This window comes from Anabrus simplex, chromosome X (genome assembly GCF_040414725.1).
Source record: "Anabrus simplex isolate iqAnaSimp1 chromosome X, ASM4041472v1, whole genome shotgun sequence".
Lineage (NCBI taxonomy): Eukaryota > Metazoa > Arthropoda > Insecta > Orthoptera > Tettigoniidae > Anabrus > Anabrus simplex.
Window position 1 is genome coordinate 163879401 of NC_090279.1, and position 14533 is coordinate 163893933.

At 38.6% G+C, this 14533-nt stretch overlaps 1 protein-coding gene across 3 annotated transcripts in view; it reads left to right on the forward strand.

The window, feature by feature from the left end:
• Positions 1–14533, forward strand: part of LOC136886446 (uncharacterized) — an 89233-nt gene that overhangs the window by 25870 nt on the left and 48830 nt on the right. For all 3 annotated transcript variants that reach the window (XM_067159225.2, XM_067159227.2, XM_067159226.2), the window contains exon 3: positions 10822–10920. In XM_067159225.2, coding sequence (XP_067015326.1) covers positions 10822–10920 — 99 coding nt within the window. The remainder of the gene's footprint in view (positions 1–10821; positions 10921–14533) is intronic.

Sequence of the window (14533 nt, forward strand, 5' to 3'; positions counted from 1 at the left end):
CATTTATAAGTTTTCTGCCTCACTGTCTGCGCAGGATTCATTTTAAGTCTAAAATATACCACTCAGATTATTATCCAATGTATAGACCTCGAATTTAACCATACTAGACACTAACGTAAAGTAGAAATACGCGAAGTGTATCCTGCTTCTCACAGCACACTATGTGTTATTTCGTCTGCTAATTCAGTCAACCTGTACGATGACGTCAGGCCAATGAGATCGCGTACTTGCGTGACGTGACATTTTCGTAGATTTTTATCATGTTTGGAGTTATTATTTGTACATTCTGATCACATTTTTGAATTCTGCATGCAATTTTGAATCAGATTAGCATATTTTTAATTAAAACCCCGGATCATGCATGTTCCCTATTATGTTACAAAATAAAGGAAATATATTAAATTGTGATTTCACCTACAGTAAATGTTTTTGTTGTAACCTGTGGCTTTATTGGGAAGTAACTCCAATACAGAATTGATATCTCTAGACAACAGTAATATACAAATAACATTAATGAAGTACCGATGTATTGGGGAACAGTCTTGTTTCATCTTGTTTCTCTCTGTCCAGTATAGGGCTGGTAAATTGCCTTGTTTTTGTTGGGTTGTCTTGTGCACTGAGGTAGGTGTTTAATGTCCATTACTGATCCAGTAATTTTGCAGCTGGTTCACTTTTCTGTTGGATATAGTTTGATTCTAGCTAGATGTGCAGCTAAGCAGTAGTCATAGCCTGTTTCCAGTCTGAAGATCGCCACTGCTTCTTTCCTCGGCTTGCTTTTATTTTTGTCCCATAGGTCATTTACTATTTTATGTTGTTGCAGCATTTAAGATTACAAAACAATCCTTGTGTTTCACAATAGGTTTGTTCCAACAAGCAGTTTGCGTACGGTTTTGTATCAATTCATGAACTGATAAAAGCGCATGCGCAAGCTATGTACTCGTTGGGAACCGTTGTTAAACAGCAGTCTGTTGGAACGCTTCGTGAACGGTCAAGGAAAACTACAATGCGCATGCGTTCACGATTACGCGGGAGATTCCTGTTTGAGGATAAACAAACAGCTGTTCTTGTTCATCTCTGCTAAACAACTTGTTAGGCCTACTCAATGGAAGGTAATTGGCAATAAAATGACTCAATTAATAAAATAATAGACTAATGGACCTGTTTCTAAAATAATAATTACTTTATTCCAGAATTATGTGAATTTATAATCCTACCACGAGTACTGGCAGCGTAAAAACCGATGATGTAGATGGTTCTCTTCAGAGGATAGCCACTGTCACCTAAAAGAAAATACTGATCACATTTTTTCTTGTAAATTATTACCAAGAGGTGAACTTCTAAATACTCTGCTAGTCCGGCCACGTGGTGTAGGGGGCAATGCGTCCGCCTGTCGCCCGGCGGCCCCGGATTCGATTCCCGGCCTTGTCAGGGTTTTTAATTGTAATTACGTCCTTAATCTTCCTTTCCTCACACACAACATTCCACACTACCGCCATTCCAATTACACGCAGGTTCATACAATATGGTGCCAGTAGGGGCAAAAAATTCACATGGGTCGGCGCCCTGAACAAATAGCATTAAAAATACTCAGAAACACATCCAAAATTTTTTGCCTGTGGTCAAAAACAGCTTGCACTCATTAATTCATTAATGATAAGAGTGGTTTACTATGAAGACATATGTTGATAAATAAAATATACCTGTATGGAATAGTGTCCTTTTCTATGTATGCAAGAGTCGGGATCATTTGCAAGATTATCAGTTTCAATATGACAGCCACCTATGGCATCAATGACACCTGGAAATCCACTTTCCCTGAAATGTTGCTCAATATTTACTTTCTCATCTTCTGTAGGCCAAGTGATCACTTGTGGAGATAAGTTGCTAATGAAGACAGTCAATTGTTTGATAATTCTGTGTAGAGAGCTCGAAGAAATGTCAAACCGATCTGCAACATCCCGGAAACTTGCAGTCTGATGCCCAATAAACCACATGAAAATTTGAACCTTTATTGGAAAAGCAACATTCAAATGATTATTAAAATTATTATTATTATTATTATTATTATTATTATTATTATATTATTGCAGCAGCTGCAGACAAACCTGACTCAGTGCAGAAAGTTTTCCACATTGGCCAGCCTGATGTTTGTACTGGTCGCTTTCTTCATACCGTTCTGCAACATTTTCCATTATCTCCCTACTGATGCGAAAATGCTCCTTGGAGAGCGAGAGAGAAAGGGAATTTTGGTTACTAAATTATGAGTTGTCTGCCTCTGTGGTGTAGTGGTTGGTGTGATTAGCTGCCACCCCCGAAGGCCCGGGTTCGATTCTTGGCTCTGCCATGAAATTTGAAAAGTGGTACGAGGACTGGAACGGGGTCCATTCAGCATCGTGAGGTCAACTGAGTAGAGGTGGATTTGATTCCCACTACAGCCATCCTGGAAGTGGTTTTCCGTGGTTTCCCACTTCTCCAGGCAAATGCCAAGATGGTACCTAACTTAAGGCCACGGCCGCTTCCTTCCCTCTTCCTTGTCTATCCCTTCCAATCTCCTCCCGCAAGATCCCTGTTCAGCACAGCAGGTGAGGCCGCCTGGGCGAGGTACTGGTCATCCTCCCCAATTGTATCCCCTGATCCAGAGTCTGAAGCTCCACGACACTGTCCTTAAGGCGGTAGAGGTGGGATCCCTCACTGAGTCCGAGGGAAAAACAAACCCTGGAGGGTAAGCAGATTAAGAAAGAAAGAAATTGAGTTACTCGTACATGTAGTGAAAATATCATTAAAAACATAAGTGCAAACAAGTAAAAAACAAAAAGAATAATAATAACTTGCCTAAATCTTCATTTTTTGCTTTTGGGATATTGTAATATATCCCTAGACCATCTTCACTAGAGTCAGAGTTCATAAGATCATCATCAGAATTTGTTTTATTTTATTTATTTATTTATTTTTTTATTTATTTATTTATTTATTTATTTATTTATTTATTTATTGGTTATAAAATGTCACAGTGAGATAGTGGCTCAATGAACCGTCTTCAAAATCGTCATGCATCAATCTTGTTTTTATCTCGTGCCTCTCAATTTATTAGTGTGTAGTCAAATATGACTTTTTAACTGTAAACCGGTAACTTTAACTTTGACTGCATAATTGTATAACAACGCCGTAATTCTATTTAATTGTACGTGTAACGTGTCGTCTGCTCGTGCCAGATGATACCGATCAGCTGTTCACGTTTCACCAAGTGACAGCTATGGACCACAATGCACAGCTCTCGCTTATTTTGGTGTACTGTGCATGTCTCTCACGAACAGTACTTGTTCTGGAGCACGAACTGCTTTGCCAGTCCGCAAACTGGTTTATGAACGGTCCATAGTCTGTTGGAACAACCGAGTCCGCGTTTGAGTTTGGAGTTTGTTGGAACGCTTTTTCCGTACTGCGCATGCGTCAGCCAGTTTGCAAACTGTTCCTGTTCTTGTTGGAACCAACCTAACGTTTATAAACTCATCTCTTATTCTGCACCTAAGTATCTAGAAAGTTATTTATGATATATGATTTGTGGTGGTTATTGTGAAAGAGTTTCAGTGAAGAAATCATGTTTAATAAATTCATCATTCCTATGAAAAACAATAACTTTCATGTTCCTGAAGGTGTATATTACAAGCCTGCTAACACTGCTTTCAGCATAGTAGAGCTGACCTTGTATCTGATAGTAGTATTAATGATCAGTTTTCAAAGCTGGGTTCCCTGATACATCAAGTATTCCAGTTTCACAGGAAACCATTTCATCTCTGCAAGAGTACGGACACTTGATTTCAAGAAGTTCATTCTCATCCATAACTCGATCAGGTGAAGCACACAAGTATGGCTATTTTGTGCTTACAGTATGAATAACCCTCACGCATGTACCTTCATAGAATAAAGTTCCTCAAAAGCTTTTACTGCCACAGTTTCAAAATTCCTGCTATGAACAGTAGCATTGTAGACAATTCATGAACTGGTGTTACTTGTGCAAAGAATTGTTTCGTGTTGGTCCTCTCAGTAAGGTGTCAAACATGTTTGAACAATGAGCTAGGTATTCTGATGGAGCGTTCTGTGAACCAAAATGGATTTGCACTCAGTCCTGTAGTTTTAAGTTCCACATCAGTACAATCCCCTGGAGAAACGTCTTTCAACTTTTTAGAAGTTAAGAATTTCTCCTCACCAGATCCAAAATAATAATCATGATCATTATAAGTAGCTTTAAGTTGTGCAGGGGATACAACTGAAGTTTATGGATACATTTCTGAAGTACTCATTGTATGAAGAAGTATTTCGGAACTGCATGTGGCCGGGATCATGCCTTCTTATATCTTGAACAGATGACTTGGTCTGGGCTGTCTTTAAAGCTAGTGCATTAGCCTTAATAGGGGACGCTTTTAATGTTTTGCACTTGTGGAAAGATTGTAGCTGGCTGGTACAGGCTTCAGCAGATGAAGGCTTTTCTGGTATTGAAATCCAACAAAGCATGTAATGTAACATTTGTAACTTTCGATACATCTGGGGACTCATTATCAGCTGCTGAGATCAAAATTCCCAGGAAGAACAGAAGAATCTGAAGATATTCCTTGATGGGAAATCAAGAAAACTACTTTAGTGTAAATTGGCTCTACAGGTTGTTAATACGTGGTACGGTACCACGGTCTCTTATGAGAGCAAATTTTGTGAAGTTTGATAATACACGTTAGTTGCATAATTTTTGAATGTTAGCATGTGAGGTCTTTTATTTGGATGTAAAAATAACCTTAACTTGTATGTACAGAAAAATATAGGCACATAAATTTAAATATATATATATTTGTACAGTACTATTTATGACTGTTCGCTGTTATGCAAGAAATAAGTGGAAATTAGTTTCTACACATCACATTTGTGGAGTCAACCTCAACAACTGACCTGTATTTCTGTGTGTATGATTTTACACCTCATCAAAGAAGCACTCAAATATTTTAGTGGTGACTTATCCCAGAGTGAGGAATGGTCCAATTTGGGAAACCGTAGGGATTCCGTCTGGAGATCATCCTAGGTCTGTGTTGAGAGGACTCGAAGCGTTTTAAAATTAAGGGCAAGGAGTGGGAAGGAAGCGGCCGTGGCATTAATTAAGGTAGAGCCCCTGAATTTGCCTTGTGTAAAAATGGTAAACCACGGAAATCCATCTTCATGACTGCCGACAGTGGGGTTCGAACCCCCCATCTCCCGGAGGCAAGCTCACGGCTGCGCGCCCCTAACCGCATGGCCAACTCTCCCGGTTGTACCGCCTATCTGAATATTACATAAAATCAGCTTCATGGTCCGTATCACACTTCAATAGATTCACAACTGAGTATGTATTTATTTTCCACCTAGTCGATACAATGATTGCCTTCATTGTATCGACTAGGTGGGAAAAAATTAAATAAATACTTAGTTGTGAATCTGTCTGAATATTGGCGGGAAGTAGCTGGGGAGTTAGAAAACTTTCTTCTTTCGGGTTCTTAAATTTTCTGATTCTACTGGTAAGTAACATACTGGTTCATCATAGCATTTGAACTATTCAATTCCTACTCTGTGGCACTGATAGGAATGTGCATTGTGCATCCTTACATAATTAATGGCAGAGGTGTGTTCACAGCTATCTGCGGCCTGGTCATTCCAGCACTGGGACTTTGGACTGTTAGATCGGCACCGTAATACTGTTCGTTAAAAGTGAGAAAATATGCAGGTTTTTTTCGTTTGTTTGGGTATTTTGTATGATAACATTGCTTTTAATTGCTACATTCCTACTGACGTTTTTGTAATGACCTATGTTGACTTCAGTTGGAAAACCACACAGACAGTCTTTCTGAGAATCCCGTAGCAAAGCACGGGTATAACAGCTAGTGTAAAATAAATTGGGAAACCCAGATACCACTAGTAGACTGACATACGAGGTGGAGGAACATTCAGTTATTAATTATTCAATTTGTTATTGCAGTCTTCATAAGTAGTTATTTTACTTTTTTCCAAGACAGTATTAGAGTAGTAACTGGCATTTGTCATTTTAAAGTAAATACATGGTAGTTTGTTAAAGTCAAAGAAATTTGACCTTCATTTCAGTAATATAGGATGAAGCATGGAACAGAACATGAAATGAATACAGTAGCACCACCACAAATAGGAAGACATCAAAATAACGCTGGAGCACATTGGTAGATTCAGTGCATAATTTCACAATGCATTTTATGTTAATTAAAGATTAAAGCTGGGAAATTTGTGTAACTTTACTGACATTTATTTTAATTTATTTTATTTATTTTAATTTTTTAGCCAACATAGGACTACTTAGTCCGGTTTATGGAGGTTGTTGTTCTTTTCAGCTCAATACTGTTTCATTCTTTCTGACATTCTCTTTCCGCTTCTGGAATCACTCTTCCTATTCTCTGCTTGTTGATTTTTGTCTGTAGTCTAGTGTGTTTATCTTTCAGTATGTTGAGTGTATTTGTTTTTGTATTTTAAATCTTCTGTTGTAATATGCAACTCTCCCATGTAGTCTTCAAGTTCTGTGATCCATCTAATATTATTCTTACTCTTAATCTTCCATAATTTTTCTATTATGTTTCTACTGATTTATTTTGTGGTGACCATATTAGATGCCATAAGAATATTATATTCTTTTTCATTGTGCTAGTCAAAGGTTCTATTTCTTTATAAACTGTCTCATTGTTTTGAACGGGGGTAGACACTGTAAAACTCAGCGCTGCGTGTGCCATGCTGCCGCTCAGAGAATTGCGCACTGTTTTCTTTTGAGTGACTTGCATTTTACTTCTTCTGAGTTTTACAGTGTCTACCACCGTTCATTTTTATATTGCCTCATCTACTGATCCTGAGTGTACTTGATCTTTTATTTCCTTTTCCTATGCATTCTTTTTCATGTTTTAATCGGCTGATGACCTGGACTAGGGTCGAAACCGGTACCATTTCTACTTATTATTAAATGGGAATGTAATTCACTACATTTCTTAATCTTTTGTATTGAATAGGTTGAATCTCTTTATCAATTATTTCAATTTTAACAGTAATATTCTTCAATACGGAACATTACAATTTTTAACTTTAAGAGTAAGTTCAGTCAATTTGATTAGCTTTTGGGTGAAGTCCAAAATGTTGGTCTGAGGATTGAGTCGTGAGCTTTCTTGAAATCCATAAACATTTTTGAAAGGGGCTTGTTTAGTTTTTTGTAATATGCTTGACTAGCTTCACAGTTATTATTTGTTCAGAGCAGCTTCTGCCAAGATCTGAAGCCTCCCTGGTATTCATGTAACTCTTGATCAAGTTGTTCTTTAATCCGATTATATGGTATCTTAGAGAAAATCTTATATGTGCAGTCAAGGATGGAAATACCTCTATAGTTGTCTGGATTGCTTCTTTCACCTTTCTTATGAATTGGTTTAATTATAGCTGTTGTCCATTATTCTGGGTATTTTTCTGATTTCCAAATCTTCTGCAATATCATATGGAGAGATGTCTGAATTGCACTGCCGGCATATTTGCACATCTCTGCAAAAAACTGGTCTTGTCCACACGCTTTGTAGTTCATTTCCTTAAGCACCTTTTCAACTTCTTTTGCTGTAGGTGGGTTTATATTTTCTGGTAGGGTGCAAGTGTGTCAGTTAATAAGACCTTTACAGGTTCATCACTGTTCAAGAGCTTGTTAAATGCGCCATGATTTCTGCGTTTTCCTTATTGTTATGCACTATTTTACCATCTTTATTTTTTAACAATATGTGGGGGTAGGGAGGTATATTTTGCAACTGTTTACTAAAGGTTTTGTAATAACTTTCCTCAATAAAGTTTATTAAATCTTTTTGATATTTTCTCTTAATTCTTCTAATTGTTTGGGTGAATTCTTTTCTGACATTCTTACTGACATTAAATAATTTTTCTCTCTTTTTTTTTTTCCCTTATTTTTATAGCTGAGTTAGTAAACGAACCAAGTTTTGTTGAAGCATCAAATACGATGAAGTTAGTGATTAAGAAAATGCTTATCATGACCCGGTAAGTTGAAAGGATGAGTTTTACAGATGAAAAATTTAAACTGGAGAAATGCTTCTATTGTAAATGCCATCATGTCTCACCTTTATATGCATATAATGGTTAGGTGAAGAAATGCCACGGATAGGGACGATATTATCACCTAAGTGGTGTCTATGCCTGCCTAGTCCTGTTGAATAACCCCAAGGGTTCTGCTCAAAGCATAAAGTGCCATTCAATAGATGAATTGCCATCAGCAGTGTCGTATATCCTCACTCCACATGAGCGTTGTGGAGAGGTTTGGAATTAAACCCAGGCTTTGGCACGCACTCGAAGTGATTAGGAATGATATCCTGCCATCTCTAGTACCCTGCGAGGTAACATTTAAATGGTGAAAAATTCGACCAATGGAATTTAAACCGGTTGACCACAGTGTCGTACTGCAAAGATATGAATATTGTAAACATCATGGCTACCAAGCAAGCATGGCAGAACACTTGCATGCAGTTCAGATAGAATTTGCTGGAAAGACTTGCTAGCGTGGAGAAATCATTGAAAACCTTCTGATAGCTGGACATGAAAGCATGATAGATTTTATAATTTATGTATATATAGATTACATTTCATTAACTTATTTTTCATATAACACCATGTAGATGCGGATTCATCAAGCCAGCGATCATGATTCTTACAGCTGAGTTCCGGATAAGAGTTTCCGCTGCTGCTCCATGTTCAGGATAGGTAAACTAGAGGATATTTCTTCAGATTGTATATAAAGGAAAGCCGTAGCATGTGTTTTCAACTCAACTTCCAGCCGAATGAGCTATATATCACTTAAATTTAAACGACACATTTATCTGGCTGTTCGTAGTACTGGCCCTATGTCTTAAGCAGATGATATAGGGCTAAGGTCCCACCATTTAACTCTTTTGCTGCACTATTTTTAAACAGAACACTTGCAGAAAAATGTAATTTTTTTCTTCGTATTTTCCAAATTACCTGAAGCTTTATTTTTTTTTTTTTTAAGGTTAGAGACATTCAACACCATTGCACCATTTTTAACTGAACTTTGGCAAAATAGCAGTGACATTTGACTTTGAAACACACATTACTGTGATACATCTCCGAACATGGGACTGGACACATTGCAGGCTGTCCTGGGCAATTCTTACAAAAAAATATTGTCTGTTTTCTCTTGTACAGTCCCTTTCCTTTCTTTGAATATTTTGCTGGTAATATGGAACAAACAACATAATTAGGTTTGTGACTCTTGTCCTGCTGCTCCCCAAGAAAGTGCCTCTCCGTCAGGCGCGCTTGAGGTATGCAATCAGAAAGTCTTCCTTGTTTCGCCGGCGGACTGCGCTGATACTCTCGTAGAAGTCCCATTATCACAGAGTTTCAGAAGTCATGGGCACTAATTGCCCTTTTTTGAAGCTTATTGTACAATATTCTTCCATTCATTAGTGCAGTTTCAATGCCATCACTAATATCCCACTAATATCCTGACACAAAATTAAGATCTTCCTCGTTGGCACTTTCTTCCGAACATTCACTATGCACATCATCACTGGTTTCATTGTCCAAATTTACCGAACAGTCTAAATCTGAATCTGCCACTAAAAGATTGAAGATTTCTTCACTGTCATTCCTAATGTTGTTCCACGTACTCGTAGCTGCTGTGTGAAGCCTGCTATCGTCCAGACAGCTGACAGGAATGTTGGCGGGCAGGCGGATGAAAGATAACAAGTAAACATAGGTCCGGTATTGGCGGCAGAGTTTTCAAACAATCCTTATTACATAGTAAATATATGTATATAGATATTTGTATTATTAAATGCGCCTTTATTAAAGAAGCGCACAGAAACTATAGCAGGAAAGTACCAAGTCAACAAAAGTTGATTACTGCAGCGAATGCTGACAAGAGTTAAGCTATGAGTTCAGCATACCTTTGCATAGTAAAGCTCGTTTATGTTTATAGTCTACCTGCTTTGTATACCACAACAGCGGAGAACCTGAGTAAGTTGCAGAAAGTACATTGCCATGTGGATAAGTTTATGAGCCGTCATTCTACCTCCTGTCCCAACAAGGGTCCTTTCCGTTGAGACAAACTGACTGGATCTTTCTCTGGGAATTCCTCTCTGCCTTTATAGATTTTTATCCCTTGCAATGCTTATCACTCATTTACTGCCCAGCTCAGAAAGAGGGGAGGAAATTACATTTTCACTGCCCTTCACCCATCCACCTTCCTTCCATAAAGGATTGGATTTGATTGCTATTCTGTAAAGCTTTGGAGCTTGCTGTCAGGGGAAGCTGTGAATATTTCTCTTCCAAAACTTCAATATTACTTAAAGAAGAGAGAAGAATGAGTATACAAGAGTGTTAATGGAAGTATGTGATCATATGGATGAGTGGGTGATTGGAATAGGTTAGTCAACTGCTCCTCTGAGAGAACGAATGGGCTCTGAGATTATTTATACGCGTATATTATTCACATTATTTATTTACAAGATTTGCTTGTTCATTTAGTGAACAATTATAGTGTTGTAAGTAATATCCAGTTCTAAGCATTGGTGTAGGAAACGTATATATATATATATATATATATATATAATGTGTTTGGCTCACCCTTTTTCACCAAATGTTTCATATTTCTGTTGTCAGAATTGTTGTAAATAAATAAGTGATTGTAGTTCTTTGTCATATTTTCCAATATGCTGTGTAGCTGGGTGTACACTGCGTATACAATAGATTCTTATTCATCCCTCTGATATTGTATATTCTATTTATTTATAGATTTACGGCTGAACGTCCACTGCCAGATCCCAGGCCAGTACTGAGTGGCACCATGCCTTTTGCACAGTGCAAACGCAAGATAGAACCTGATATGGAGGTGTAAGTATATTCTTTGGGCATCCATCATTAAATCATATTGTGTAGATTTAACAAAATTATATCTAGCAAACTCAAAATTCCTCCTTGATCCTAACTTGGAACTCTTTTACCACTGATATTCATTGTCTTCACTTCTCCACTCCAGCAGGACGGGTGTGGAAATGAACAGGCCCCCTCCCAAGGCATGTTCTGTTTTTATTCAAAGCAATGCCTCTTTTTCCTCCTCTGCTGACTTGCTATGTATGACACAGTCAAGGGTTTTTCTGTCAGGTGAACCCCCTTAGCCTTTAGTACAGATCGGGCCAGCTAGGAAGAAGCCTGGGAACGCATGCGCGCTTTGGACTATCCCGCGTAGCGCATCCCCTCCTAACAGAGCTCCTGCTACAAGGACAGTTCCGTGCATAAGTTTACACTCAGCTGTTGTGCGCTGCTTTCTAATTTCTCGTTGTGTAGTAAGTGTGGTTAGTGGTGGTGTGCGTTACGCCTATCTGTGACAGTATGGAAGGCTCAAAAGCAGCCTGTATCGTAAGGTGCTAAAGAGTCAGACTCGTGCGGCAATCTTGAACGTTATAGGCTTTATGGAAAGGGACGCAATGGAAGAAAAGTTCGTGATAGATTGCAAGAAAGTGCAGGAAAGAGTAGCAGCAGCTGTTGGAGTGACAGAAAGTTTTGTGGCACGGATTAAGAGCGAAAAACGAAAAGCGGTAGAATTAGGAAACTTATGGATAGTCTGTTTGAAACAAAAAACCAAATCCCATGGCACTACAGCCGTTGAAGGGCCCTGGTCTACCAAGCGACCGCTGCTCAGCCCGAAGGCCTGCAGATTACGAGGTGTCGTCTGGTCAACACGACGAATCGGCTCAGCCGTTATTCTGGCTTTCGAGACCGGGGCCGCTATTTCACCGTCAGATAGCTCCTCAATTCTAATCATGTTGGCTGAGTGGACCTCAAACCAGCCCTCAGGTCCAGGTAAAAATTTCTGACCTGGCCGGGAATCTAATCCGGGGCCTCCGGGTAAGAGGCAGGCACGCTACCCCTACACCACGGGGCCGGCCGTCTGTTTGAAACACCAAACAAACACAGAATGCGCACAAATAATATTACTGGACTGGACTACTTTGACGAAGGTACCGCACGTCGTGCTGTTAACCATTTTTATTTAGATGAAAAATGTTTACCTAGTTTCAAAAATTCGTGCACAGTTAAAGACTTAAAGTTCAAAAGTTCCAATACTAGTGTCAAGCGTATCCTTCGATCATTAAGATATCATTTGAAACAAACTAACACTAACAAGCGCATTCTAATTGAAAAAACATGACATAAAATACAAAAGATTTGTTTATTTGAAGAAAAAATTGCCTGGTATCGGGCAGAGGATAGGCCTATAGTGTACACGGATGAAACCTACATGCATACGTCCCATGTATGCAGCAAAGGCTGGTCTGATAATTCAGTATCCAGTGACAATTTTTTTTTTTTTTTAAGTGGGTGAAAGATATGCCTATTCCTCATCTTCCATCTCGCAGTGTCCTTGTAATTGACAACACGTCGTATCACAAGAAAGTAGATCGTGCTCCAACCTCAGTTCATGAAAAGTGACGATCTCCTGGCTAGTGAATAGGAACACTCCACACCGTGAGACGATGTACAAACACGAGCTTTATTAGCTTATCAAATTGTACAAGCCGGCACACAAAACCTACGTCCTAGTTGAACTCGTGGAACAGTACGGACACTCAGTCCTTCAACTGCCCCCATATCACCCTGAATTAAACAGTATTGAAATCATGTGGGCAAAAGTGAAGAACTGGGTAGCTTCTCACTACGTCACCCTCACTATTGACAATATACAGGAAATCGCTAGACAGAAATTCGTGTCAATATCCGCCGAAGACTGGAAGTGTAAATGTGAACACACAAAGAAGGTGGAGAAAGACTTCATGAGGGATGAGGAACCTCTTGACATTATAGAGTCCTTCGCGATCCACCTGGGAGCCGACGGCACGTCATCCCGTGATGACGACAGAAGTGATGACGGAGGACTCAGAGGAATTGAAGAACAAATATGCGCGTGAATATAGTGTCATTACTTTATTATTTATTATTTCAAGTGCCATTTAAATAATCTTTGTATACATATGTTGTTGTCCTTGGCTCAGAATTTATAGACCCTTTATAGTGTTTCTGTAATGAATTATATTTTTTCCTATACCTGAGAACAATTATATAATTATATATGTCGTATCGTTAAGTCACATTTCTTATTTCACAAGAGAGCAAAAAAATATTGGCATTAAGGAGCTAAGGACAACCGATGATATAGTCTAATACTGCTTTCTCGCCTTATAGCAAAATTACTTATTATTATTATTATTATTATTATTATTTCGTTTCACCCGCTTTAGGGTACGTTGAATCAGTTCTTTTTCTGTGTGTTTTTCTTTTCTTAGTGCCCAGTATTTCTTCATTCTTTCTGATCTTCGTTTCCGCTCGTCTTCCGAGATAATAGATTTGGCTTTGAATGTAGATTTGTTTTGGAACCTTATATTTTCTTGTTTAGTTATTAATTTAGCTGTTCGACCGAATAGTGAATTTTCTGTAATTTTTTGTTCTACCAGGTCTCTTTCAGTTTCTTTAAACCAGTTAGGTTTTGTTTTGTGTTACGGAAGAAGTCTAAGATTTGTTCGGTTAATCCATTAGAGTTCATTCTGAGGAGAAGATGACCGTAAAAGATTATCCTTCTTCGCATCGTATCTGAGAGTTTTTCAATTTTCTTGTAGTGTGTTTCATTCTTGATGTTTATTATTATTATTATTATCCAGTTATTTTTCAGGACATGGCTCAGGTTATGAAGCCTGGTGTTATAGCAAACCATATTCTACACTGTACATCTTCAGCATCGAAAGTTAATTTTATATCAAATTGTAATTTAAAATAAGGACTACGCAAATTGATACACGAGAACGATTTTGACAGCTACTATAATAAGAGGTTAAATTATGTTCTAACTCCTTAAATCTATCATCTGTAACACTTCTAAATACATTCATAACGGCTAGGTGTGTCTTAATTTACAGCTGGAAGGGAATTCCACTAAATGAAAATCTGCGGAGTATTACATGCCAGTTACAAGTTATAACAAATATTTTGAGTCAACTGTACGTCGCCACAACACTGAGCGAGAAGGGGAAGTCAGCGTTCTCGCTCCCACGGCTCTGCTTTCTCACTCGCACACTTCCCCTCACCGGATGTCTTCCTAGCTGGCCCGATCTCTAGTCCCCTACTTCATCTACAAGGCAGCATGTTTTGTACAGGATAGCCTCATCCACCAACTGCTTTGTTCTGAAGGTATACTTCTCTGCCAAAGCTGCCGTTAGGGACCCCACCGTAACCCTGACAAGGGGCCATTTCAAGGTGCTACCAGGGGCCTGTTCCACGAATGAACTTTGCAACTTTTCACTTTGCACTTTTCAGTTCAGATTTTGTTCTCCCATTACTTTTCAGATTTAGCTTGCAAAGTGAAAAGTTAGGAATCTTTTCACTTTTCAAGCCTGTTATGTTCCTCCATTGGTACAGGAATGTAAAGTGCAAAGAAATGAAGTGAAAAATTTTC